The sequence below is a fragment of the Mytilus californianus genome, unplaced genomic scaffold (assembly GCF_021869535.1).
Source record: "Mytilus californianus isolate M0D057914Y unplaced genomic scaffold, xbMytCali1.0.p SCAF_3, whole genome shotgun sequence".
Classification (NCBI taxonomy): Eukaryota; Metazoa; Mollusca; class Bivalvia; order Mytilida; family Mytilidae; genus Mytilus; species Mytilus californianus.
In genome coordinates, this window is record NW_026262679.1 from 20,145,207 (window position 1) to 20,171,412 (window position 26,206).

At 31.6% G+C, this 26,206-nt stretch overlaps 1 protein-coding gene across 1 annotated transcript; it reads left to right on the forward strand.

Annotated features, from left to right (window-relative positions):
* Window positions 1–91: 91 nt before the first annotated feature.
* Window positions 92–17,496, forward strand: LOC127734068 (ATP-dependent Clp protease ATP-binding subunit ClpX-like). Its single transcript, XM_052243694.1, has 11 exons — window positions 92–396; window positions 2,125–2,343; window positions 3,979–4,109; window positions 4,606–4,780; window positions 6,067–6,117; window positions 9,566–9,712; window positions 10,244–10,408; window positions 12,167–12,426; window positions 13,367–13,657; window positions 14,361–14,453; window positions 15,318–17,496. Exons 1-11 carry the CDS (start codon window positions 324–326, stop codon window positions 15,450–15,452), a joined length of 1,740 nt encoding a protein of 579 aa, XP_052099654.1. The 5' UTR covers window positions 92–323; the 3' UTR covers window positions 15,453–17,496.
* The last annotated feature ends 8,710 nt before the right edge of the window (window positions 17,497–26,206 follow it).

A 26,206-nucleotide genomic window follows, 5' to 3' on the forward strand; every position in this document is an offset into this window, starting at 1 on the left:
AAACTCAAACATTTGCAGTCATAGTTTTTAAATATCTTTTTATATGTTTTTTTTTTCTGTGAACAAAACGGTTTCTCCCTGTAACCTTGACCTTAAAATGTCAACAATCGTTGAGATGGAAGACTAGTAGAATTCTTATATAAAGCTGTTTAATGTTGAATATTCTCTCTGCAAATCACAACATTTCGTTATATGCGATAGCGCTTAAGTACTTGGACTTGTATTAAACACTACTGTTTGAATACTTACCCATTGGCGATAAAGTTTATGCAAAGTAACATTTTTAATAGATAGCAATCCATTGAAATTTAATATCAACAAATATGTCGGCATCAATAAGACTTTGCAGTAGCCCTGTACGTCATATGGTTGCTTCTACCTTTAGAAGAAACATTGGTAAGTATTTTCCAAACTGTTATGAGGTAGATGTCAATGATGAAAAGTGAGGGAAATGTATCAACAACATGGGGAAAAAATGCAATTTTCAACTATTATTATTTTAACATTTATAGGCATAATTCTATTAAAAGCACACCCAGTCATGAATAAATGACTGATTATTTCTTGATTGTAGATATCTAGTAAAGGTCAATGGTGGCAGCACTTTAACTACACCATATACTACTAATATAATCAGTCTGGGCATGCTGGAGACACCGATATATGCTTCTTCGAATATACAGTATCAGCTTTATATGATTGAAGATTATGAACTGTTGCATGCAGAATATGTGATTAAAAATATTTAAATATAGATACACATCAAAGGAATTTTTTTTTTTTTTATTCCTACTGGTATCTTTCTGTTAAAGTAATTAGATGACGTAATGCTTGGTGATAAGGGTGCAAAGATTTTTCTGGAAGTTGGGATTGGGCCTTTATTCTTGCGGGAATTCAGGATTTACACTTAGCAGGACTTTGGATGGGGAATTGATGATTTTTTTTTGAAATCAGGAGATACTGCTTTATTTTTTCAGAAATTCTGGATTCAGCATTAATTTTTCTGTAAGTCGGGATGGCACCCCCTCCGACCCCTCTTTTAGGACATTTGTGGCTTTAATGGGCTTAAAATCTGTGTTAGTATATTGAGAAAGGGGATCAAATATCTTGATTTGGATGATTTTCCTATATACAATTGCAGCAGCTGAGATAAATGTGATGAATGATAAAATTGATATATTTGTCAGAGCTAAATCATCTATCGTAATATACAAAGCAGAAACACAACCATACTGTTTAATGTTTACTTCATATATATTTCTGAATGCTAAGGCTACGTCCCGCACTGACGTCAACCCTAGATACATAGGTAAAACGCGACGTCCACCATAAATGTCGGGGCTACATGTAAATCAACTATCATAAAAAAGACAGCAGAAATTTAACACAACCATACTGTTTAATGTACATGTATACATCATATATATTTCTTCAATTTCTCCGTCTGCAATATAATCCTTTGGTTACGGCACCATAAATGTCGGGGCTAAATCATATATCGTAATATAGAAAGCAGAAACACAACCATACTGTTTAACGTTTACTTCATATATATTTCTGAATGCTAAGGCTATGTCCCGCACTGACATCAACCCTAGATACAATAGGTAAAACGCGACATTGTGACTCCCGCAGTATTCTCAACAATATTTATGTAAGTTAGTAGGATTCAATATTGTACATAAGAATACAGACAAGTGCTTGAAAAAAATGGTGAGCGAGCACATTGACCTTGTTAGTTCAAGGATGCAGGGATCCAGTTTGCCCATTTAACATTTTAATGGAAATTGAGACAGAAGCTCAATAACAGAAGATTATAAAAGTAAAATACTGCTGGTCACAGACTGCTTCTACCAAGGAAGAACCAGTACAGATGCGTAGGGCCAATCTTTCTTTGCAAGGACCATCAGGAATTGGAATCTACCTGTTTCTACCAAAATCAGTATCATAGTCCAACACAGTTTAGGGATTCAGAGCTGCCTTGAAAGCAGGCTCTGAAATGAACTAGGCAACATCAAAATGTTTATAGTTTTAATTGTAAAACATTGCAATGTTTTTAAATGTTAATAGCCAAGAGACAACTTTCTGTGTTGCTGAACAGTTGTTTTATGTTTTTATTTACAGTTTGTGTGCAGAGGATATCTGATGTAAGAATTTTCAAAGTATGGCAACAAAAAAGTGCTGCACCAAGCAGTTACAGATTCATGTGTACTGGCAAAGATGGAGGAGGGGGAGAAGAAGGAGGTGGAGGAGGAGGAAAAAGTGGCAAACCACCTGGTGACATTAAATCTTTTAAGTGCCATAAATGTGGCCATGAAAACAAATATGATTTAGCTGGTAAAGGTAAGTTAATTATTCTATCCCAACCTTAAATGTCTGTTTACTGTTTACTCTGTCTTTGAATGACCTTTTCGTGAAATTTAGAATTGTAAATGACCAGTGTAGCTTTGCATTTATATGCAGACTTTTTTTGAATATTTTGTCATCAAACATGTCTTGGATACTAAGAAAATCAATACAAAAATTAGGACACTTAAACTGTATTCAACATTTATGGTTAATTTGTGAATACAGGTCTATTTATGAAATGAGAAGCGAAAGTAAAATCATATTAGTCAGCAAGGGATCTTTGATTATAAGATTCATACGAAAGTTCTGGAATTTTGGACTTCTTTGACACAAGCTATTCTAGTGTTTATGTTAATTAAGGATTTTGATTGAAGTGACTCTGCTATAAAATGAGTGAGAGAATTGTGACTTTCTTTATGAAAAGATGGTTTACATTTTGTCATGTCAGGGAGTTTTATAGCTTACTATGTGGTATGGGTTTGGAACATTTTTTAAGGGCTTATGGTGACCTATAGTTGTTAAACATCTGTGTCATTTGGTCTCTGGTGGATAGTTGTCTCATTAGCAATCTCCTTTGATATCTTATATTCTTATATTTGAAATGTGAATTAATATTGAATTTGTATTTTAGTACTATTTAAATTGTAATATAAACATAGTCCAGTAATAGTTCAGATACTTGTTGAGATCAATAATAGCATAAAACCTGTTTTAGAAGCTGCAGATTTTATTTTGAAACCATGATATGTTAAAACATAGACATACATGTACATGTATGTATGTACAAATTTGAAAATGCATAATTATCAATATATACAAAGTAAAATTGAGAATGGAAATAAGGAATGTGTCAAAGAGACAACAACCCAACCATGGAGCAGACAACAGCCGAAGGCCACCAATGGGTCTTCAATGCAGCGAGAAACTCCTGCACCCGAATGCGTCCTTCAGCTGGCCCCTAAACAAATATGTATACTAGTTCAGTAAAACAGACTACTAGCAGTTACTGACATGCCAGCTCCAGACCTCAATTAAACTGATTAAAAGATTATGTCTTCATCATATGAAGGTTTATTTAACAGTAGTCATATGACTTAAAATGTACTGTATTTGCTAAGTACAAATGTAAGAAATCCGAAATTTATTATTTACTGAATATATTAATGTTGTAGACAGAATTCAAGCTATATTTCAATTATATATTTGTTCTGGGACATATTGGGCCTCCTCGTAGTCTTTATGGCAGATTACAAGAATAAAAATTATAATGGATCTCAATTGCCATTGGTATGTGGCTTTTGAAAACAATGTATTTAAAGTGGAACCCTTTGTCTGTTTACAGAAAACAATGTATTTAATGTGGAACCCTTTGTCTGTTTACAGAAAACAATGTATTTAATGTGGAAACCTTTGTCTGTTTACAGAAAACAATGTATTTAATGTGGAAACCTTTGTCTGTTTACAGAAAACAATGTATTTATTGTGGAAACCTTTGTCTGTTTACAAAAAACAATGTATTTAATGTGGAAACCTTTCTCTGTTTACAGAAAACAATGTATTTAATGTGGAAACCTTTCTCTGTTTACAGAAAACAATGTATTTAATGTGGAAACCTTTCTCTGTTTACAGAAAAGAAATTTTCGGTATTGGTTTGCCAGAATGAGGACTGTAAAGCCAGCATCATAGTAGAACCAATTAGTTCTCCAGAACCACCAAAACCACCTAAACCAGAAATCACTGTCAACTATAAGCCTGAAGATGTAAGATATACATGTATAGAGACGAACATTCTTATAAAAAATATTGTTTTGACTTGGATATAATGAGTAAAAATTGTATTCTGGTTATAAATGTTATAGTGAGTTGATAGATGGCCAATTAGTATGAAAAGAATTAATTGTTACTGGTCATTTAAAAAAACACTAGATGAAGGTTATCATTGGTAACCATGGTAACAGATATAAGTCATACAAACCTACTTTGTTCAACAACAAAAACAAAGAATTTAAAAATCCTGATTAATTACAACAGATTAAAATCCCCCTGACTGACTTGAAAGTACTGTGTGTGTTAATTGTGTCTGGTTCTTGAGAAGGGTTTTATGTTTCAAAAGCATACTAGTTATATTTCCATGGTCTTAAAAAAATCTGATGACACTGTGTCCCTTTTATACCAAAGCATGATCCAGTAACAACTTACAATACTAAGGTAGAAATCAGTTTGTAATAACTGAAAAATGTTTATGTTATTTAATAGATTCATAAGTTTTTGGACCAGCATGTAATAGGACAAAAGAAATGCAAGAAATATCTTGCTACACAAGTGTACCAACATGCCAGAAAGATTCAGAAGATAATGAGTGAGCAACAACAGAAAACTTCACAGGTTGAAACTGATGTAAAAATGAAGGATTTTGAATTGCAGTTCAGAGGTATTGTACATTTGCTTGTACTGATGAGTCTTTAGTGGACGAAACATGCTTCTGGCGATCAAAATTATAAGCTTACAAAACATGCTTCTGGTGATCAAAATTATAAGCTTACAAAACATGCTTCTGGTGATCAAAATTATAAGCTTAAAAAACATGCTTCTGGCGATCAAAGCTTACAAAACATGCTTCTGGCAATCAAAGCTTACAAAACATGCTTCTGGCGATCAAAATTATAAGCTTACAAAACATGCTTCTGGCCATCAAAATTATAAGCTTACAAAACATGCTTCTGGCGATCAAAGCTTACAAAACATGATTCTGGCGATCAAAATTATAAGCTTACAAAACATGCTTCTGGCGATCAAAATTATAAGCTTACAAAACATGCTTCTGGCGATCAAAATTATAAGCTTACAAAACATGCTTCTGGCAATCAAAATTGTAAGCTTGGTATATGTGATGAGTTTCTTTTATATTTCAATGCAACTGCACTATGTACATGATGTAAAAGGGGATAAATAATTTGTACCTACAAGATTATGATAAGCAATATTTCTTTACAGGATTTTAAAACTGAGTTGCATGCTCACTTTTTAATTAGAAATTCATCAGCTGCAGCAGATAAAAAAAATAATATATTATATTCATTAGGAAATTGAAATAATTCTCATGTACTTTCAGAAGCAAATAAGTAAAAGGTTAATACTGATTTACATGTACATTTTGTATAAGGAATACAATTTCATTTGCACAATGTTACAGAGATATTGCTATCACTTGGCACCTGTCATCTTGTTTCACCATCTTATCAGTCACAGCCATTTACTTTAAAAACATATTTTTAAGAAAAAATTTTAAAAGTTAAACAAAACTGTCTGAGACATTTTTCTTGAATATGCAAATACACATATTTTGATGATATTGCATTTAAAATATCTCAAACAGCTAACTTTCATGACTTTCTTTTATTACTATGTGTTATATTTTGTGTTATCAAATACACTAGACAAACTTAATTTACCATATTGTTAGGCATATACAAACTGGGAGACTGAGATTGTGAAATTTTTTTCAGTTTTTAGGTGTTTTTTTTTCAATTGGTGGTTGGGTTGCTGCCTCATTGATTTATACCCCAAATTTCTAGTTTGGAGGTGTGAACACTAGGATTCTTCTATATATTTTGTCCAGATTGTTATTTTAGACTAAAGGTCAAGTGAAGGTGAAGATATGTTAACTTAACTAATAGTGACAAGGTTATAACAGGATTTATATTGTTTTTGTTTCAGCATTCCTAGGAAATTCAGGAAAGGTGGTCCCTTTCCAGACTCAGTATCAAGGTAAAACAACTTTTGTCAATGTTTGGTTGTGGATTGAATACCTGTAGTTCGTTTTTAACAAATTTTGAAATAACTAGCCAGATTTTATAACTTTTGATTATACAAATTACTTCCGCAAATCTACTTTTTCCCTAAGAAGTTAATAAATGCAATGCTAATTATATTTGCTCAAAGAGACAGAAAACCTTACTTGGTGGAATTTTTACTTTTTAAAGGATTGCTTGTATGAAAATCAATTGTAATCAGATATGATGCAAATTTTAAATGTTCTTTGTCAAAATATGATAATTTGCAAATAAACAAAATAAATTACCTAAAAAGAATTAGCAGCAAATCAGATCTTATATAAATTAATCATTGATGTTATATATCTATAATTAATTTTTGGCATCTTGACTTCTTGCAGTTGTAACAAGGGTTTGATATTTGTTCCTCCCTTCGAAATTCTTCATGTCTAGTTGAGGATGATAAGCAATCAACAATCAATCAATCATGTCCAGTTGAAATTTGTACTATCAATGTTGTAAAATTTCATTCATTTAGCTCTGAAATATTTTTTTTTTAAATTGATTGGAGATGTTTCCTTTTATTTCTGTCATTGTGTAATGACAAATTATTTCATTCCTGTTGATATCATTTTGATGGGTATTCATTCCAATGAAGTATAAAACTGTGGTCATACATTTCCTTTTTGTTGTGCTGTTCATTTGAGGGATACAGACTCTTTGGATTCTGTAGAGCAAGATGTATCTGTCTTCTTCTGTCTTGTCTATGACGGAGCAAATTGATATGTACATGTACTGAGTGAGTACATGTATGAATTTATTGTCTTTTTGTCTTTGAACAGGCGTGGATTCAGACAGGGTGCACTAGCACCTTCCCCACTAAATAAAGAAAAACAAATGTAACTTATAGGTAAAATTACAACCATTTTTTGTCAAAATATTGTCTTCAACTCCTTATTCTCATGAGCACTCCCCCTAACATTAAATCCTGGATCCATGCCTGGTGAATGTGACTTCTACCATACATTATGTCATTTTCTTTTTCATCATATTTATTTCAATCTTTTCATTTTTCTTTTTACTCTATATCATGCTCATTTCTTCTATTTCTAGGGAGAGGAAAGTCTGAAAAGTTTTCGAAACGAGAGAAAAAATTACTTGCACAAAAACTGAGTACGACTGATACTTCTGTTATTGCAATTTATCATTATCTAGGTTTATTATTTACTTTCATTTGTCATTCTTAAAACTAATCTGTTACATACTGAACCACCATAACTTCATATTACTTAATTTAAATGAAGTAGTCTTATCTAGTTTATAAAGATGCATAGATTTTCCACTTTCTTCATTGGAGGCTTATGTTGTTTTCTCGAGGATGTTGTTTAAAAAATCTCCTTTGATAGTGCAGCAATCTATATTTTCATAACCCAGATTTATATTTTATTCGCTCCTTTAAAACAAAAATCTGTATTCTTATGAAATATGGCAGAAAAATATCTCAAAAACATGCACATAATTATAATGGACAAATACATGATTATTTATCAAAATACATGAATATTTATCAAAATACATGACTATTTATCCAAATACAGGATTATTTATCACCCCAGCATTAAGTCCTACTTGAAAAGTAATTAAATGAGAGGGAAGTCATTATAATTTAGTCAAAACTTACAGATTAGTTTTAATGAAGCAAATAAGCTTGATATAATATCTGAGTTTTAAAAACATCCTTATAAAACTTAAAATTTACTTCTATGTTTATCATGTATTAAAGTTTCACTATTATATAGTAGAGAAATGGTTTACATTTTCAGTGTTTCACAAGTTCTTTACAGTAATGTCAGATTGTAAGACTCTCATAAATCACTTTAAAGATTTTTTCGATTTTTTTCTGTAATTACACTTCTTAATTTTTCTTCACATTTTTTTTCTCATTTCTGATCATGATTCCATCTTTACATTCTTTCTGATATCTTCATATACAGACTCATTGATTCTAATACCAGGGACAACAACCACTTCATCTAAGCTCATCACCAGATACGAGGATAAAAGTATGAACACTTTTATTTATTACAGTTCTCTTTTCTAACTTTCTCTCTCCTCTCTTTCACATCATGCAAATTGTTCTAACTTTCTCCCTCATCTTGGACATTGTTTTAGATATATGTATGCAGTATGAAATATGGGATCTGATATTTATTCTTCTTTCCAACTAGTTACAATATTTCTAAAATATTTGAACTTTTAAATGTCATTCCAGATGGGCATTTACTGTAGCTTATCAAGCCATAATTTTAACTCTTGTATTCTAACATTCAGAAATATATGTACATGTAATGCTATTTTTGTCTTTTGTGTCTGCATATTTTGAGGTGATTTGTGGTATGCTTTACATAATAATGAAATAAAATAATCCTTCCAAATTAGATACTTTTGAAGAAATCACACCATGTGGACATAGAAAACTTTATATGCCATTGGAATTGTCAGGATTCTTTTTGTCTTTCTTGCAGTTCTAGTTGTCAATTTTTGGGTATTAAATGAATTACAGACAGGGTATACATTCATTCAAGTTATACATATTTAACAAAACTATTGCCTAATGTACGAAAGAAGGTTTCATTAAAATTATAATTGTCTACACTTTTCTGTTGTATCTGCAGATATTGAGCTGAATTTTGTATGAAGTTAATTCTGTTTATAGAATTAATGCAATTGTCTACATCTTATATTTTGAGCTGTCAATGAATTCTCTTGATTGAATTATTGCCGTTGTCCATTTCTTATATTTGGAACTGACAGGGACATAATTTTATATGCCACACTAATGCATTAAATTCTCATCTATCAGTCCGAACTTTGCAGAAGGAAAAAAAATTAACACTATTACTTTCATCAATCTTTTCATTATTATTCTTTCGAAATGAGAGATGTAGTAAAACCATATTTTTAGTAGCCTAAAGATTATATGTAGCTAAGCTAAATAAAGTCTGTTCTGTTCACAGAAAATGTCTTAGAGTTAGCCATTCCTAAAATGAAATTTAAATCAGGTCATGACAAAAAGTGAAAAAATTCAAACAAAAAACCGACAATCTGATTTATGACAAAACAATTCACAAAAAACAAATATGACACCGTTATTAGATGTTATCAGATCGTACACGAGTGACAAATTAATCTCACAAAGCAAAGTGAAAGATCTGGTTTTAATCAGTTTGACAGAATATGCGCATATTTCAAGTTACCAAAACCTTATAATGAATTACAAGATTTTAAACAGCTCTTTTGATAAATTTAACTTAAGAGTATGCTGCAGTAATAGTAGTCACACACAATGATGTAAGGAAATATTTTACTGAAAATACCGTATACACACAGTTTTTGTTATGTTTCGAATCATTTTCCTTATCAAATTCCTTTGTTTCTTACAGAAGCTCTTCAGACAAGTCCACTTGGTTTAGGAACCACTCCACAGCAGCAACAACCATATCCAAAAATAGATATCATTGAAACAAATAAAGAAGTAGAAACATTCATTAGAAAGAGTAATATGTTCCTGATAGGTCCAACAGGAACAGGTAAGTAAAATATACTTAGTTATTTACTTCTAAAGTTAAAAAAATATTTTTCTTTCAGCATTTCCCTATTGATATTACAGTATCAATTTTTTGTATCTTTACTATCTCTTTACTAGTAAATGTTACACGGTGCAGAAATATATATCGCATTGTTTCTACTGATTTCCTAATCTTAGAATTTCTCCAGTTAAATGTAATAACATTTAGATACTTGCAGAATAGGTCTGCCAGATATATATAGCAAACTTTGGCCTAGCTATATTGGATATTCCGATTGTTGTGGTGTGAAAATTTAGATAATTAAGGCTGTGTTTTCTTTTTTAACCTATATCAAATGTCTGAATGTTGATTCTAATTTGGTCAATGCATCATAACTGTTATTTGCCTGACAGGTATAAATATAATCTTACTGATGAGATTTGAAAATTGAAGTTCTGAAATGACCTGCTTTAAATATGCAAAACATATTTCAATTTGACATCTCAATGTAACCAGTATAAATTTAAGTCATGTAATATTTTGGTCTTTCAGGTAAAACACTTCAAGTAGAAACCCTAGCTAAATGTCTGAATCTTCCGTTTGCGAAATGGGACTGTACAAATCTGACATCAGCTGGGTATGTTGGTGAAGACGTAGAATCTGTGATAGAGTTGTTGTATCATAATGCTGGACAGGATGTACAAAAATGTCAAACTGGTAAGTGTTGTCTCCCTTTGTTTAGTAGACAATAAAAGATATGGGCAAAATGTGACAATGTCTTGTACACATGGCTAGAGGACAGAATGATAATTTTCTGTAAGATCTAAACCAGTTAAAGAATCTTTACACCAGAAAGCTAGTACTATTAAAGGATATTTACACCAGAGAGCTAGTAAAGTATCTACACCAGAGAGCTAGTAATTTATCTACACCAGAGAGCTAGTAATTTATCTACACCAGAGAGTTAGTACATCATGATTTATCTCTACAGTTATTCCACAGGGGATTGGACTGTGACCTCTAGGACAGAGGTAAAGGAGTATATACCTTAAGTCTTTGGTTCGATCACTTCTGATAAGGTTGTTATTTCGGAAAAGAAATATCATACTGTACTGTTACAATACCAAAACACATAATTTAGATTGAGTACAAACTGTTGTCTGAACTAAAAAGTACATACACATTCAAACATATGTTAACAGTGAGGATATGGAATTGCAATAGTTCATATATTTATTTAAGAGTTGAATGTTACTTTTGTAATTTTATTGGGGTGTAAAAGTGCTGACCGAAGCACATTTTGTATATTTCTGCGCTTCATTTTAAAATTGTGCACATAATCAAGGGTTTTACAACCCTATTAGATTATAAAAAGAAGTGTTAAGTTCTTATAATTATATTTTTATGCTACAACTATGAAATTAAGAGTTGTATCAAGCGTTTCGTTTGTTTTTTAATGCATTATTCAACATTGTCACGAATAGCATGTGCAGTCAGCTGTTGTATTTTATAGTACACAAATAAAATAGGATCTTGCAGGGCCTCACGATTGTTGTCAGCAAATCAAAACTACAATTCTAATGAAACATACATATAATGTTATTATTTTAAATTAGATATGTGGGTAAATATCAAGTAGACATGGAAAACACTGACAAGATTTCTAACTTGGGACATGCACACAATAACTGTGGTAGGATAATCTGATTAAAGTAGATTTTCTTGCACTCAAACCCATTCCTGCCTACTCTATCATTCTTTGATCTTAATCAGTAAAGGGCTAGTCAAAACATACATGGGACCCAGGGAAGACATATGATTTTTATAAATATAAAGTACAGATGGGTGTCAAGTGAAATTCTTAATTTGCCTCAATAGGTGGTTTCCCCATTTTGAAATTACTTCCCTTGGTACCATGTATGTTTACATGCAACAGCCCTTTTACTGTTTTGACACTTACTACCTTTAAATGAGTTTTAATGATGCACAAATAAATGAAAAACTTTTATCAGCTGACTAATTCTAAGACAACATCAGGCAATCAATCAGTATATATATATATATATATATATATATATTGGTGTACAAATTTTTGCACCTCATGTTTGCGGTATACCATCTTTTCCGCAAATTTATTGTTTTCTGTTTGGTAATAAATCAATAATAAGATCCATTTTGTTACATCTGGTGATCCGTTTATTTGGCAATCGCCAATGGCAGTCAGCAGGGTTTAAGAACATCAGTTGTTCGACCTGCTAGTCAAATGCGTTTTGTTAAAATATACTTTTTCACTTTTTTGGTCTTTTGGAAAATGTTGTTTGTGCTGTATTTAGACCCCTCTACCAAGAGATTTGTTTTGCATGCACATGTATAAAAATTGCGGTTTTTATCCAACGCAATCATAGGTTTGAACGTTGTTTTCAATTTAGATTTGTTTATATATATATATATAATAAAGGATTAAATTTCTTTTAGGTATTGTGTATTTGGATGAAGTTGATAAGCTGAGGAAGACAGCAGGTTTAAATGTTAGAGATGTAGGCGGAGAAGGGGTACAACAGAGTCTGCTTAAAATATTGGAGGGTAGTGTTGTTAATATTCCACAAGATAGAGGATCCAATAAACGGTTAAAAGACAAAGAAACTGTTCAGATAGATACTACCAACATTTTGTTTATATTATCTGGAGCCTTTACTGGAATAGAGGAAATAGTTCGGAGACGAGTTACTAAAGATGTAAGTCATAAGTCAGTTCTCAATTGGAGTCAAACTGTAAATGGAAATAACTCAATTTAGAGCAGTTCATGATTCATAAAGGTTGAGTCTTAGGGAGCAATATACATGTCATATATGTGCATACTTATGTAATCAGTATCTTTCATTAATTTGATTTACAGTAGTAAAAATGGGTAAATATAATTTTTTAGGTGTATCCATGGCAACAATCTACATTTATTTCCTATAAAATATTGCAAAAAGGGGTGCAAAGATGTCACATATTTCCCCAAAATTTGACCAAAAGTAGAATTTCAATCCCTTACAGTGATACCTTTTCTGAAACTATTTACATGTATCTATCAAAAAATCAAATAAATATTAAATGTCTTTTGTCTCATTTTTTCATAAAATTGTTCAAAAAGTTTATTGGTAATCATTACAATAATTTCTGGCCCTTTGACCTGTCTGGATATGAGAATACAGACAGTCAAACATAAAATAGCCCATAAAACATGTAAAAAAACAATCTTAATGTTCATATAAACCCACTTTAAAGGCCTAATTAGTCATCAGCTGTCTAAAAATCTATTGCACAATAACTTTCATATTTGAAAAATCCCCCGGCCTAAAATGCGAAACCACAATCCCAACTTTGTATCGCTACCTTACGAGATAAAAAGAGATTTGGTCTCAACTTTCTTAGTATATGTAATACAAACATTGAATGCAAGATCAATTTCAAATTTTAGGTCATTTGAAAATGCATGTAAATTGAAAGGTTATCTTGAGAATTAATAAAACCTTTAAAGCTTATTAACAGTTGGTTACAAGAAGGTTACAATCAATCATAAATGTACACACATAACAATAAACAGGGGATTTTCAGTTGTTAAGCCAAAGCTGACAATTTTTATTCCAGTATATTAATTATTTTGTAATACATAATTCTACATTTCAGTCTAGCTTTGGTCTTGGTGCAGCAAAAGTTACAAGTGAAACAGAACTAAATGCACAGAAAAATAAATCAATCATTAGCAAAGCAGAATTAGAATTTCAAGAGAGAAACAGTTTACGTGAAAAATTAGAAGAAAAAGATATCATAGACTATGGATTCTTACCAGAATTTGTGGGACGTGTAGCAATCATTGCAACAGTCCAAGATCTGACTGTAGAGGATTTAATAAGAATATTAACAGAACCCAAGAGTTCTATTGTAGCTCAGTATAAACAGATGTTTGCATTAGATGATGTAAGTAGCCTGTATATTGTAGGACCCTTAAAACACAAACTAGCCACTCAAAACTAATCTTTGCAAAATACATTTGTTTTTTACATTTTTTGTTTTGTACATAAATCAGGCCCTTAGTTTTTCTCGTTTGAATTGTTTAACATTTGTCATTTCGGGCCTTTTATAGCTGACTATGCAGTATGGGTTTTGCTCATTGTTGAAGGTGGTATGGTGACCTATAGTTGTTAACTTCTATGTCATTTGGTCTCTGGTTGAGAGTTGTCTCATTGGCAATTATACTACATCTTTTTATTTTTGTATTGACCAAGATATAATGTATGAAATTTCACATAAAATATTGGTCATTGTTTATTCTGCTAAACAAATGTGGGAGTGGACTTGCCACAGTATTTTTCTATGAAAACACACATTTTAAGCTACATCTGTGTGTGTATGTTCAGTAGGTTGTTGGGCTGTCTGTCTGTTATATTAACTTTTAAGCATTTTTGCATTGTAAATTTTGTTTAAAAATGCAAGGGGGGGGGGGAATTCTTCTGAAATTAACAACCTAAATGATAAGTTAATAGAGCAACGAGTTCAATCTCTAAGGTATAGTATTTTTTGTTTGCAATACACAAACATTTATTAGAACCTAACTTCGTTGAAAATGTTTTTGCTTGGTAAAATTATATAAATCGTTTAATAAGAAATTGTCTTATTACAGTGTGATCTTGAAATAGAAGCAGGTGGCTTAAAGGCAATAGCAGAGAAAGCTTTTGAAAAGAAAGTTGGTGCCAGAGGATTGAGAGCTATTATGGTAAGTGAATTGATTTGAAATAGAAGTGATTTTTTTTTTATTTATCAGAATACACTTAGAACATATTAAAAGAAAAAGAAGTCTGATTAAAAAAACTTTTAATCTAATAAGGACCATTGCTAGAAGGAAAAGACAAAAAGACATGCAAAAAAAAAACCAAACATATCAACCCCCTTCAAAATCATGGATGGAAGTAGTCGTTTCCATTGTTTTGGGTATTCAGCTGAATTGTCTCCGAATGACCCTAGATCTGTCTTTGAATTACATACTGACATCATAAAACATTCGCTTCTCAATTATGATGTAAAATGTTTAAATGTGATGCACTATTTTGCAGGAACTTGAGTGGTTTAAATGAAATTGCAGACAAATTTGCATACAAGTGTAAATACATCCATCCCAGCTCCTCTTTTCTTTTGTTGTTTTGTTTATGACTTGCTGAAATTTGTTCATAATATGTATTCAGTTTGAAATTAAGACCAAGCAAATGATGTCATAAAATTCTAATACCAATATAAATTTGATTTGAATTATACACAAAGTGTTTATGTTTTAATGTCTAATTCATATTTAGCAAAAAAATAGACACATTTAAGAAAATGGACCTTTGGAAAGATTCTCTTGTAATTTTATGTTAAAAAAGGTAACATTTCTTAGTAAAAAAATGTATATCATAGCTAATGCAATTCCTCAAGGGTTTAAAAGTTTGTATCTATTTTTAAAACGAATAAACATTTCAACTGAAATTCAGTCTATGAATCTATTTAAGTCCAATTCAATGCAGGTCCATAGCTAGGATAGAAGGTCTGTTGACAACTTGACAAATTTGTACTGATAACTGATCATATGTTTCTTTCCTTTCAGGAGTCACTATTTTTAGATATTATGTACCACCTTCCAGATTTAAAATCCGTGATAATTACTGAAGACTTTGTGAGAGGGAAAGCTGACGCTATCATTGTTAAGAAGCCTGATGAAGCAGTTGAAGTGTATGGATAACTCACAGATATAATAAGAGATCATGTATTCATTATGTGTATAACAACATTTTCAGGGAAATTTTATAATTTTATTAGGACTAAATAAATTTGAAATGATATTGTAAAGAGACATTATCTCATCTTAAATTTGCTAACAAAGTTTTGCATCAAATGAAAACATGTCATAAGGCTGTGATAAATATGTTTCATAAGTATTCTTTTCAATTTATTTAGAAGAAATATTTTCACTGAAGAAAATTGATATAAAAAAGTTCGAATAAATATATAGGTAAGCTTTAATGTTTTTAGTTGATACTCCCTTTATAATCAAGATATAAGAAAAATTTAAATTTGCAAATAAAGTGAGATAATTACAATAGATTATTTCTCTCTATGTTTGATTTTTTTTAAACAAGAAAGAAAATGGTTAAATTGTAGAACTAAAATTTATCTAGAATCAAAGAAATGCCATGGCTTTATAATTAAAAAAAAGAATCGCGATTTCTATATTTTCAAAGAATTGTCTAAATATTTTTAATCAGTATAATCCAATGTAAGTCTTTTTATTTCAAATTCAGTTTAATCCAAGTTTGATTTCTGTTCTCTATTTGTAATACATGTTAAATTTTTTATCACAAATTTTATCATACAGCACCAGGCATTCAGTTCAAACTTTGATTGAAGTAATATTTTTTTATATACATTGTGTAAATCTGCATAATGAAGTATAAGTGTTCATTTTCATTGTTGGAAATGGGGATGGGGTTATGTGTGGAAGTGTATAAGGTATGTCTTGTCGTATGATGTCTTTCATGTTTGAAGTGCTGAAAACAAGTTTATTTCATGTGTGGATATATGTAAATTTTATTCCATGTCTGAATCATCTTACATACATGTTTTTAATGCTTTGGATAAAATTCATATGTCAATGTTTGTGTTTTAATGTGTGTCTCATCATTGGTCTTGCATATAGCTTGAAAAAGAAAAAAAAATTCTTAAAGAATATTTAAAAAAAATATATATAATCTTCAAGACTGGTAAAAATATACCACTATTCTTTATTAAAATGTAAAAAATGTGTGAATTTCTATGAAAAATATAATTGTACTGTGGACAAATTTCCACATGCTGAGTGTAAATCAACGAAAATGGTTTTATATACATGTATTTTAAAGAATTGTTTGAATTGCTAGAAGTTTGATTGACATGTTGTTAGTTTCGAAAAGTGATATTATTTATGGTAAATAATTTATTGAATTATGAAAATTGTAAAAATGTCCTTTTGTGGTATTTTATTCCTCAATTAAAATGTTAACTTGTTTTTGACATTTAAATTTTTCTTTGTTGCTTTCCTGGAAATTAATTGTGTGAAGAATTTAGAAAAATGTCATCAAATAATTGTATACTTCACGTTTTTCATATTTTGAAATAAATGAACAGAGAGTATAGGATGTTTAACTATATAAAATCTTTATTTTGAAAAATTTACTGGAATTATTACTCTCCTTTAAACTTCAATACAGATTAAGATACTAATGTTTAAAAAAAATTTAATCATGATATTGGCAAGGTCACAAAATATTTTTACACACGAAACATCCAGTGAATATAAAAAGGAAATATTATTTTGTTATCATTTTCTTTCTGTGCTGGTTATTTAAGAAATGCCTTTTTTAGTGACACGAATGCAGTTTTTAAATTTTATGTCTTTCCATCTTTGTTCATTTCAGTAATATGTGTACCCGGTTATATGTGTATTGATGTATAGCTCAAATCTGCACTGATTTCTGTCAATGTAACCTGATCTTATATTATATGAAATGAAAACTTAAATTGGTTTTGGTCATTGTATAAAATACTTTCAGTGCATACTTTTTAACAAAGCTTTTATTTTTTTTATTAAGAAAGAAAAAATTGTTGAAGCAAATATGTTTAATATGGTTTCTCATATATAAGGTAATAGTGGGCTTAAAATATTTATCAGAGAATAAGTAAGTGTTTTATGATTTGAACATCCATATTTGTTAAAAAAAATTGTTACCAATAAAATATACTTAGTAATATGTGTTCTTGTTGATATTTGTCTCAATACTGGTGGCTGTTGTAGCAAACGATAAGGGTTACATTGTTAATATGGCTTTTGTCCTTGTCAAAAATAAATGTGCAAATGAATAGGCTAGTTACAGAAAATCACTTGTGTGACAAGTAACTGGATTTTGATGTGCTGTTATTTTAACAAAAATTTATCTAAGTGCTTTACCGAAAATGTGTATATTTTTCAAATGAGATGTGTTCATGAAGATGTAATAAAAATAAACCATTAATATTTGGTTTACTGTTGAATATACTTCTGTGTCTGAAGTGAATCTATATATGACTGAATTTTCCATCCTGTTATTGTTTTATTTTACCAGAGAAATTCACCAGCCAGGGAAAATGATAGTTTTTTGACAATCTGGTGTAGGATTAGCATGTAATATTCGGACATCTAATGGTACACAAAAAGTAAGGAGATACCATAGAGGTCAATCAGACTACAAGTTGACAGCATTGCCAAAAATAAAAGACAAAGAACCGTCCTTAAAATAATGCACAAAATCCTAAGATTTCGCGAAATGAACTAAACAAAAAAACCAGGGATACACTCAGGTGTACTGGAAGTGTAATCAGTACCTGCATCTTTAATGACACCCATGATATAATCTAATGAGTGATATATTGTTGCAAGGCTTTAACCACAGCAGATTAATCTAGAAACCCAGCATTATAAAAAAATAGATTAAAGTAAGCAATGCTTATTTTGTTAAACTTGAATTCATTGCATTTATAGAGGTAAATTCTTTAATAATATTATTTTGAAATGGCATAAAAAAGTTATGTCTAATACTGCCGATCCCAATAATACGATTTGCCCAGTAGCCAGTGCTTCAGTATTTGCATTCAAAAGAAATTAAATGATGAATTTTCACTTAAATTACAGTATTTAAATACATGTAATGTGAATTAATCAGATTTAATATGCAACTTCCTGAAGCAGTATTGACCATGAATATTAGTTCTGTTAAGACCCAATAGATCTCAATTTTATAAACGTTTTTTGTTCCAGCTTTGAAAACAAGGTCCCAAGAATACCTCATGGGAGTTATTTCGTGTGTATACCGAAATCTGTATGCTACATCTATATTTGCCCAACGAGAGGCTCAAAAAGTTGTGCTATATTCTTTTAATTATCATTTTTGTTTCAATATGATATTGATAATCAATACCTTTGTATCTTAAGATAGTATAAGAGTATAAACACAAAGAAATACACTTTTTTAATCTTACCCAAAATGTAGTTTTTATGGTCATATTAAAGAAAAAAATATATATCCAACATTATAGGTTATTGACTTTGATTTGAAGACACAGGTTATGCAAGTCATATTTGAAATGATTAAATAGGGGGAAAACAACATGTGGCTAAAAAGAAAACTTAGATTCATGATTTTTTTTATGCACCCCCCGTAGCGGAGGGGGCATTAAGTTTTACCCTTTTCCGTCTGTACGTCCGTCCGTTCGTACGTCCCGAAATTGGTTTCCGTTCTCTAACATTAGTTTGTCTCAACCAAATGTTATGAAACTTATATACACAATGCTTATTTCCACAAAACACAGATGAAGTACGAATTTGCGTAGCGTCACTTTTAACGTTCTTGATTTATGTCCCTATATAACGTTATATACAAGCGGGGGCATCCTCTGTGTATCATCGACACATTCCCCATTTATTTATTTGTTGTTTTTGGCTTTGAACTAGCTGTCAATAACTGCGAGTACTCTCAGATCTGTACTATGTGTCTATTTTGTTGTTAGGGATTTATAAATACCCTACAACGTCAGGTCTGTGTTTTTGTTAGATGTTTTTCTGCTTTGTATCGATCTGATGAGTGAGCCCTTTTAACTGATTTTTATAGTTTGTTTGAGAAAAAAAACATTAAAAAAAGTACAATATAAAGAGCTGAATTTAATATAGATGTTTTGAGATTGAAGATTTGAAAGAGTCTACTGGTGTGCTATTTATGATGTTATCATGTAGTTTGTGCCAATTTGTTATTGTTCTTGAGGAAAAACAAGATACTTTCCTGTGTTTTGCAGGAGATAAACTATTCGAATTTGAATGAATTGGTTATCTTTTAAAAGAGTTGATTGTTTTTCTTAGGAATTGCAAGTTTTTCATGTTCTATATTTATATATTAACTGTTTACAAAACTTTGAATTTTTCGAAATATTAAAGAGTTTCTCTCCCGGGAATAGATTACTTAAGCTGTATTTGGCAAAGCCTTTCGGAAATATAGGTCCTCAATGCTCTTCAGCTGCGTACTTTATTTGGTATTTTAACTCTTTTGATTCGAGCGTCACTAATGAGTGTGTTGTAGACGAAACGCGTGTCTTGCGTAGAAAATGTTTATCCTCATATCTATGATGAGTTTATTGTACAGCATAAGCAGATGGAGTAACTTTTTCTTCTGTCAGAGAGGCTGTGTCATTCAAGGTGATGTAACATATCACCAAAGAATGAGGTGGTTCTGTATTTGTTGGTTTCAAATACTCTAGCGATGGTCTTATTAGGGACTTCCATGCCTGCTCTTAATGGACGTTGAGCTAATGTTCATGTTCCTCATTAGAAAGCCAAGCGTGGTATTAACATTCTTGCATATATTGTTTATGTGTACATCTCATTTAAGGTTATAGGTAACGTTCACCCCATATATTTTGCTGTTGTTACATGTTCTAAAGAGTGATTTTGCAAGGTGTAGTTCGATGTGATTTTTTTTAAAATTTCTGGTGACTGAGATAACATTGAACTTATCTGGGTGGGACGCCCTTTTCCATGTAGTTTCCCATGTTGCTAATTTGTCTAGATCTTTTTGTAGAGTGGAAGCGGAACCACTGACGCAACTGTTACATGATCAAAATCTCCCTCCAAAACTACTGCTTGCTTGCGATTACTGAAGAGATTTTGTATCCCAAAATTCAATTCCCTCTGTACTCGTAATGGTGAAGTTTAAGAGAATGTAAAACTCCATGACCAAATGTTTGTTTACCATTTTCCATGTTAAGTGAAACATCTATAAACTGTAAAAATTGTGTTTCACAGATTCGACCTCTGCAATATCCATGTTGTAAGGGATATCAGATGTTAAAATTATCTGCATGTTTCATGATGTGTGACTACAAAGTGTTCTTGTAGTTTGCGAATGATACCAAAGGGATATTCAAACTCAAAAGTCGAAAACAAACTGACAATGCCATGGCAAAAAACAAAAACGACGAAAAGATAAACACAACTACATTGAACATACCAAAGATAACTAAAGACTGAGTAACTCGGACCCCACCATAAAAACCGGGGGTGATCTCAGGTGCTCCGAAAGGTAATCAGATCCTGCTCCACATGTGGCACCCGTCGTGTTGCTCATGCAACATATACATGTGAGAGATATAGGGCGGTTGTATTCAACGTTTTATGTCTGACCTTTTTTGTATACAGGTGAGACTTGTTAAACTTTCCAGTCTTCTGGAACAATACCTGTTCCAACTGACTTCTCTAAAAAGTAAAATAACAAAAATACCTAACTCCAAGGAAAATTCAAAACGGAAAGTCCCGTATCAAATGGCAAAATCAAAAGCATAAACACATCAAACGAATGGAAAACAACTATCATATTCCTGACTTGGTACAGACATTTCCTTATGTAGAAAATGGTGGATTAAACTTGGTTATATAGCTAGCTAAACCTCTCACTTGTATGGCAGTCGCATATAATTCCATTATATTGACAACAATGTGTGAGAAAAACAAACAGACATAACAGGTAATAATATCTAAAATTGGGGTACAGCAGTCAACATTGTGTTATTATCTTAATCACTATAAAAACAAATAACTATGTAAACAAAGAAAAACAAAAAGGCGTATAGATACTTTATAGAGAATGCACAAAAGCAAAAATGAAAGACAAGATTATACAAAAAATGATCATGACAATGACAATAACACAATGGCTGGATGTATAAATACTGAGCCACTTCAAAAGGATATTATCAAAAAATGACTAAACAATAAAGGTTAAAATTATACAAAGCCGATAAGAACACTATAACACGTAATTAAGATGATAATTCAATTCAGTACCTAGAAGCTATACTTCAAGACCATCATGTATTATTTGTGAAGTTGATACGGAATATTTATCAACAATGTCTTAGTATACTCCGATGAACTTTTTTAGAAAAAAGACGAGACGTTCTTTGACATAACCTTGGTTCATCAACTTTCTGCACAGACACTGGTGATGTTTTATAAAGTCTAATTAGTAGCTGCAAGCTCTTGAATACCGAATGAGTTGGGAAATGTATATCCCATACGCAGGTGAACCTGGTATATTGCTGCTAAGGTGGGGGAAATTGATAATTTCTAAATTAAAATCGTCTCGTTTGTCATAGATTTTGGTACTGAGATGACCACTTTTGTCCAATTCGAGCTATAAGTCTAAAAATGAGGTGGAGGAAACCGTGTCAGTTGCTTTTTTAATTTCTAGTTCTGGAGGATATATTAATGGAACCCAATCAGAAAAGTTTGGATTGTTAATGGAAAGAACATCATCAATATATCTGAATATGTAAATATAATGTATAAATGATCTGGCTTCTCTGATTTTCTTGTTTTTGACAAGTGTCCGAAGGAACTCCGACTCATATGAAAATAAGAAGAAGTCGGCAAGGAGAGACGAACTGTTCCCATAGGAATGCCGACCATTTGTTGAAAATGTCTACCTCCAAATTCAACAAATATGTTGTCACTAAGAAACTCCAGCATATTAATCACTTCGGTGTAGCATGTTTTACCTTTTTGTTCACTATCAACAGCATATGCCGTATTTCTGAGTATTGGTGAAACTTCGTGTGATATCTTTTTTAAATCTTGGTTTAATTTCACCTGGTCCTGCTGCCTTGTTTGGATTTAAGTTTTGTAATAAGTTTTGTTCAGCTTCTATTTTTATGAATAATTTTGAAACTGGTGGAAATTTAGTATCCTTTGGCACGTTGCACTGCTTGACAAATTCTATATGAGAGATATCGGTTGCCAATGAGAATACTGAATGAATTAAATTGCTTGTTAAGTGCAACAGCTTTTTTGTAGTGGATCAGTTAGGAGTTTGCAACTTAATTTGCTAAATTTCCCCCTGACCAAGTATTTTTGGTCATTTGAACATGGCAATCATACCACATCTCCTTATTTTCATATTGACAGATAACTCTCATTACAGACTCTCAGGCGATTTTCTTGATTTACCTTCACCAGGAACGCTCAAACTTAAACATTTAAAAGCCACGGATGCGTAAATAAGCTGAAACGTTAGGAGCTATATGAATAAAAAGGATATTAACTAAATAGTCAAATTCATCTAGGATCAACGTTGCCTGGGGAAGTTGGAAAAGGGAGACAAAAGATACCAAAGGGACATTCAAACTCATAAGTCAAAAATAAACTGACAACGCCATGGCTAAAAAACAAGACCAACAGACAAATAATAGTACACAAAACACAACATAGAAAACTAAAGACTGAGCAACATGAACCTCACCAAAAACTGTGAGAGATCTCAGGTGCTCCGGAAGGGTAAGCAGATCCTGCTCCACATGTGGCACCCGTCGTGTTGCTCATGTTAGTACAAACCCGGTGATAAGTCTAATTCGGTATGCCACATTCGGGGAACGGGATTATAGTTACGACATTTGGTACACATGACACTTTAGTTATTTGATAATTTCTTAATTAGATGAAACTGAGGTTTTAACTCCCTCAGGCAAAGTGGACCTTAGATGGATTTGGCTATTTTTTTTAGATCCTTTTTGGTCATATTGATCTTCAACTGTTTCGGTTCAGGAGAGTGCATGCAATTTTTAACGTTTTATTTTATTTTTTTGAGGATTGGGAAATTTTAAATACGTATAGGTTATAAATCATGTCAGTGCCGAAATTCAGACGAATGAGCTTATAATTCCCTCGGGGACGTACAATCGACCAGCAGCGGTATCGACCCAGTGCTAGTAAATGAAATGAAATATTTTAAAATCTTATGCATTCGAATCGCTTTTCTAGATTTACCTTCATCAGGAATGCTCCAACCAAAAAAAACTTAAACCAGGAGATGGAATTAAAATGCATTTTTATGGTTCTATGTAAAACTTAAAGCATCGTGACACCTTAAATATGGGTAAGTAATATTATAATAATAATTTTATTAAAACCTTTAATCTGACTATGCACATAAAATCATCCCAATCATGGTGTGAAGTGGTTTCATGGAAGATTTTTTGCATGACTGTAAGTAAAATCCTGTTCTTTGTGGGCTGCTATTTTGCAATTTGTTCAATATAAGAAAAACAACAGTTAAACAAAGGACTGTTATCAAGTTATGATAACGAAGCTAGTTCATTGATTCGACAAGCTATCCACCCAAAAAAAAAATTTATTATCTCTGTCGTATGATCACCCAATGTGACTAAAAATGATATTAGTCAAGATTTAACGTGACGTCAAGTTAACTTATTGCTCAATACTTATTTTTCTGTGGGCTGTTTTTGTCTGTTCATCTATTTTAAACAACTGTAATACCAATGGGAGGTTTAGCTAGCTATTAAACCAGGTTCTACCAACCATTTTCTTCTAAAATTGCCCGTACTAAGTCAGGAATATAACAGTTGATTTCCACTCGTTCCGTTGGTTGATAACGTTTGGTTTTGTCAGTTTTTATGGACTTCCCCTTTTTGAAGTTACATTGGATTTCGGTATTTTCGTTAGACTTTTTTCTATCGACTATGGTGTTGTCTGTCCTTTTTTTCCGGTTTATTTCTTTTTATTATCACAATTGGTATGTCTTACACGTTTTACAACACAAATTCACTGAAAAAAAAACTTTGTTTTGATGGATTTCATTGAATTTTCAAAGATGTAAACGATGATGAATATTTCGTCATTCCCCAGTTCATGATATCTGAAAAAGAATAATATAATTTCTTATTTCATACTGTTTCTCAATTTTTACTTTGATCGAATTCCATCAAATTTTACAAGATCACAAGATGTATGGATGTATGAAAGAAATTCTTTTTACTTTTCAAGCATTTTTTAAAATGTCCATTCGGGATTTCTTTTCTATAAGTTTTTTTCAACCTGTTATGGTTGGACATCCTTTTAAATATAACTTTCCGGACAAAGGGAATAGCAATTTAAAAAAAAATGTAATAACTTGACATTAAATAAAATTTTTAAAACATATTTCAACATAAAACAAAACAATATCTACAAGGCAAGATATTTACCCCACCGACCGCTCATTTTTACGTATACAACTAGCAAACATGTTACAATTTATTAATATAAAATAATAAATACATGACGAATAGTCAACTTTGGCTTAGTATTGTACTAGTAAGGTCACATGAATATGTGTCATATAAAAGATATAAATCAACATATCGATGTCTAGTTATACGAAATACATATCCGCTAAAGTAAAAAGAAGAAGAAAACGATTTTGAAGATTAAATATACAGAAACAAAAACTCATATGTTTAGAATTTAGCATTATCAGGCAACCGACACTTCCATCACATAAAATTTTGCCCAGCATAGATCTCCCGACAGTGATATACTAAATCTGAATAAAATTCACCCCAAGAGCTATCGTCGTACTCACATGATGATAACGAGATCAGAGATCTATATTTTAATTAGATTGAGATATACTCAAATAAGAACAAATCAGATATACATTATTTGTTCGTGAAAAGCCGGGACGAAATAAATTGAACAGTGCTATGCGATTTTTATACAATTACATGAACAATTCGGAAAACATATTATGTTTGCACAGATCAATAAGTTCACTAAGCCCTAGTCGTAATATAGTATGATTTACATATCAAATCATGCTCCCTGCATATTTTTACAACACAAATTTAGGTGCTTAACAAATTTTTGAAATTTGCCAATAATGACATCTATAGGTGACAAAAAGTTAAATCACAAAAATACTGAACTCCGAGGAAAATTCAAAACGGAAAGTCCCGTATCAAATGGCAAAATCAAAAACACAAACACATCAAACGAATGGAAAACAACTGTCATATTCCTGACTTGGTACAGGCATTTTCTTATGTAAAAGAGGGACGAAAGATACCAGAGGGACAGTCAAACTCATAGATCGAAAACAAACTGACAACGCCATGGCCAAAATAAAAAGACAAACAGACAAATAATAGTACAGATGACACAACATAGAAAACTAAAGACTAAGCAACACGAACCCCACCAAAAACTGGGGGTGATCTCAGGTGCTCCGGAAGGGTAAGCAGATCCTGCTCCACATGTGGCACCCGTCGTTTTGCTTATGTTATTACAAATCCGGTAAATAGTTTAATTCGGTAAGTCACATTCGTGAAAAGGGAAGGGTATTGTAGTTACGACATAAGGAACATATCCGATATCATCTGTGAAACGGTTATTCCATAACGGTCAACCAACTCGTGATGGCGTCCGTAAAATTTACGAAGGGATGATTTCAACTTCACCATTTGGAACTCTTGGCTTAATAGCTTCCTTGTAAACAGCAATCCTCTATCAAGGAAATCATGATAGGAAACACAAGCTCGGGAATATCGTATCAATTGGGAGATATATACTCCGTATGCAGGCGCTGCTGGAATGTTGCTACATAGAAA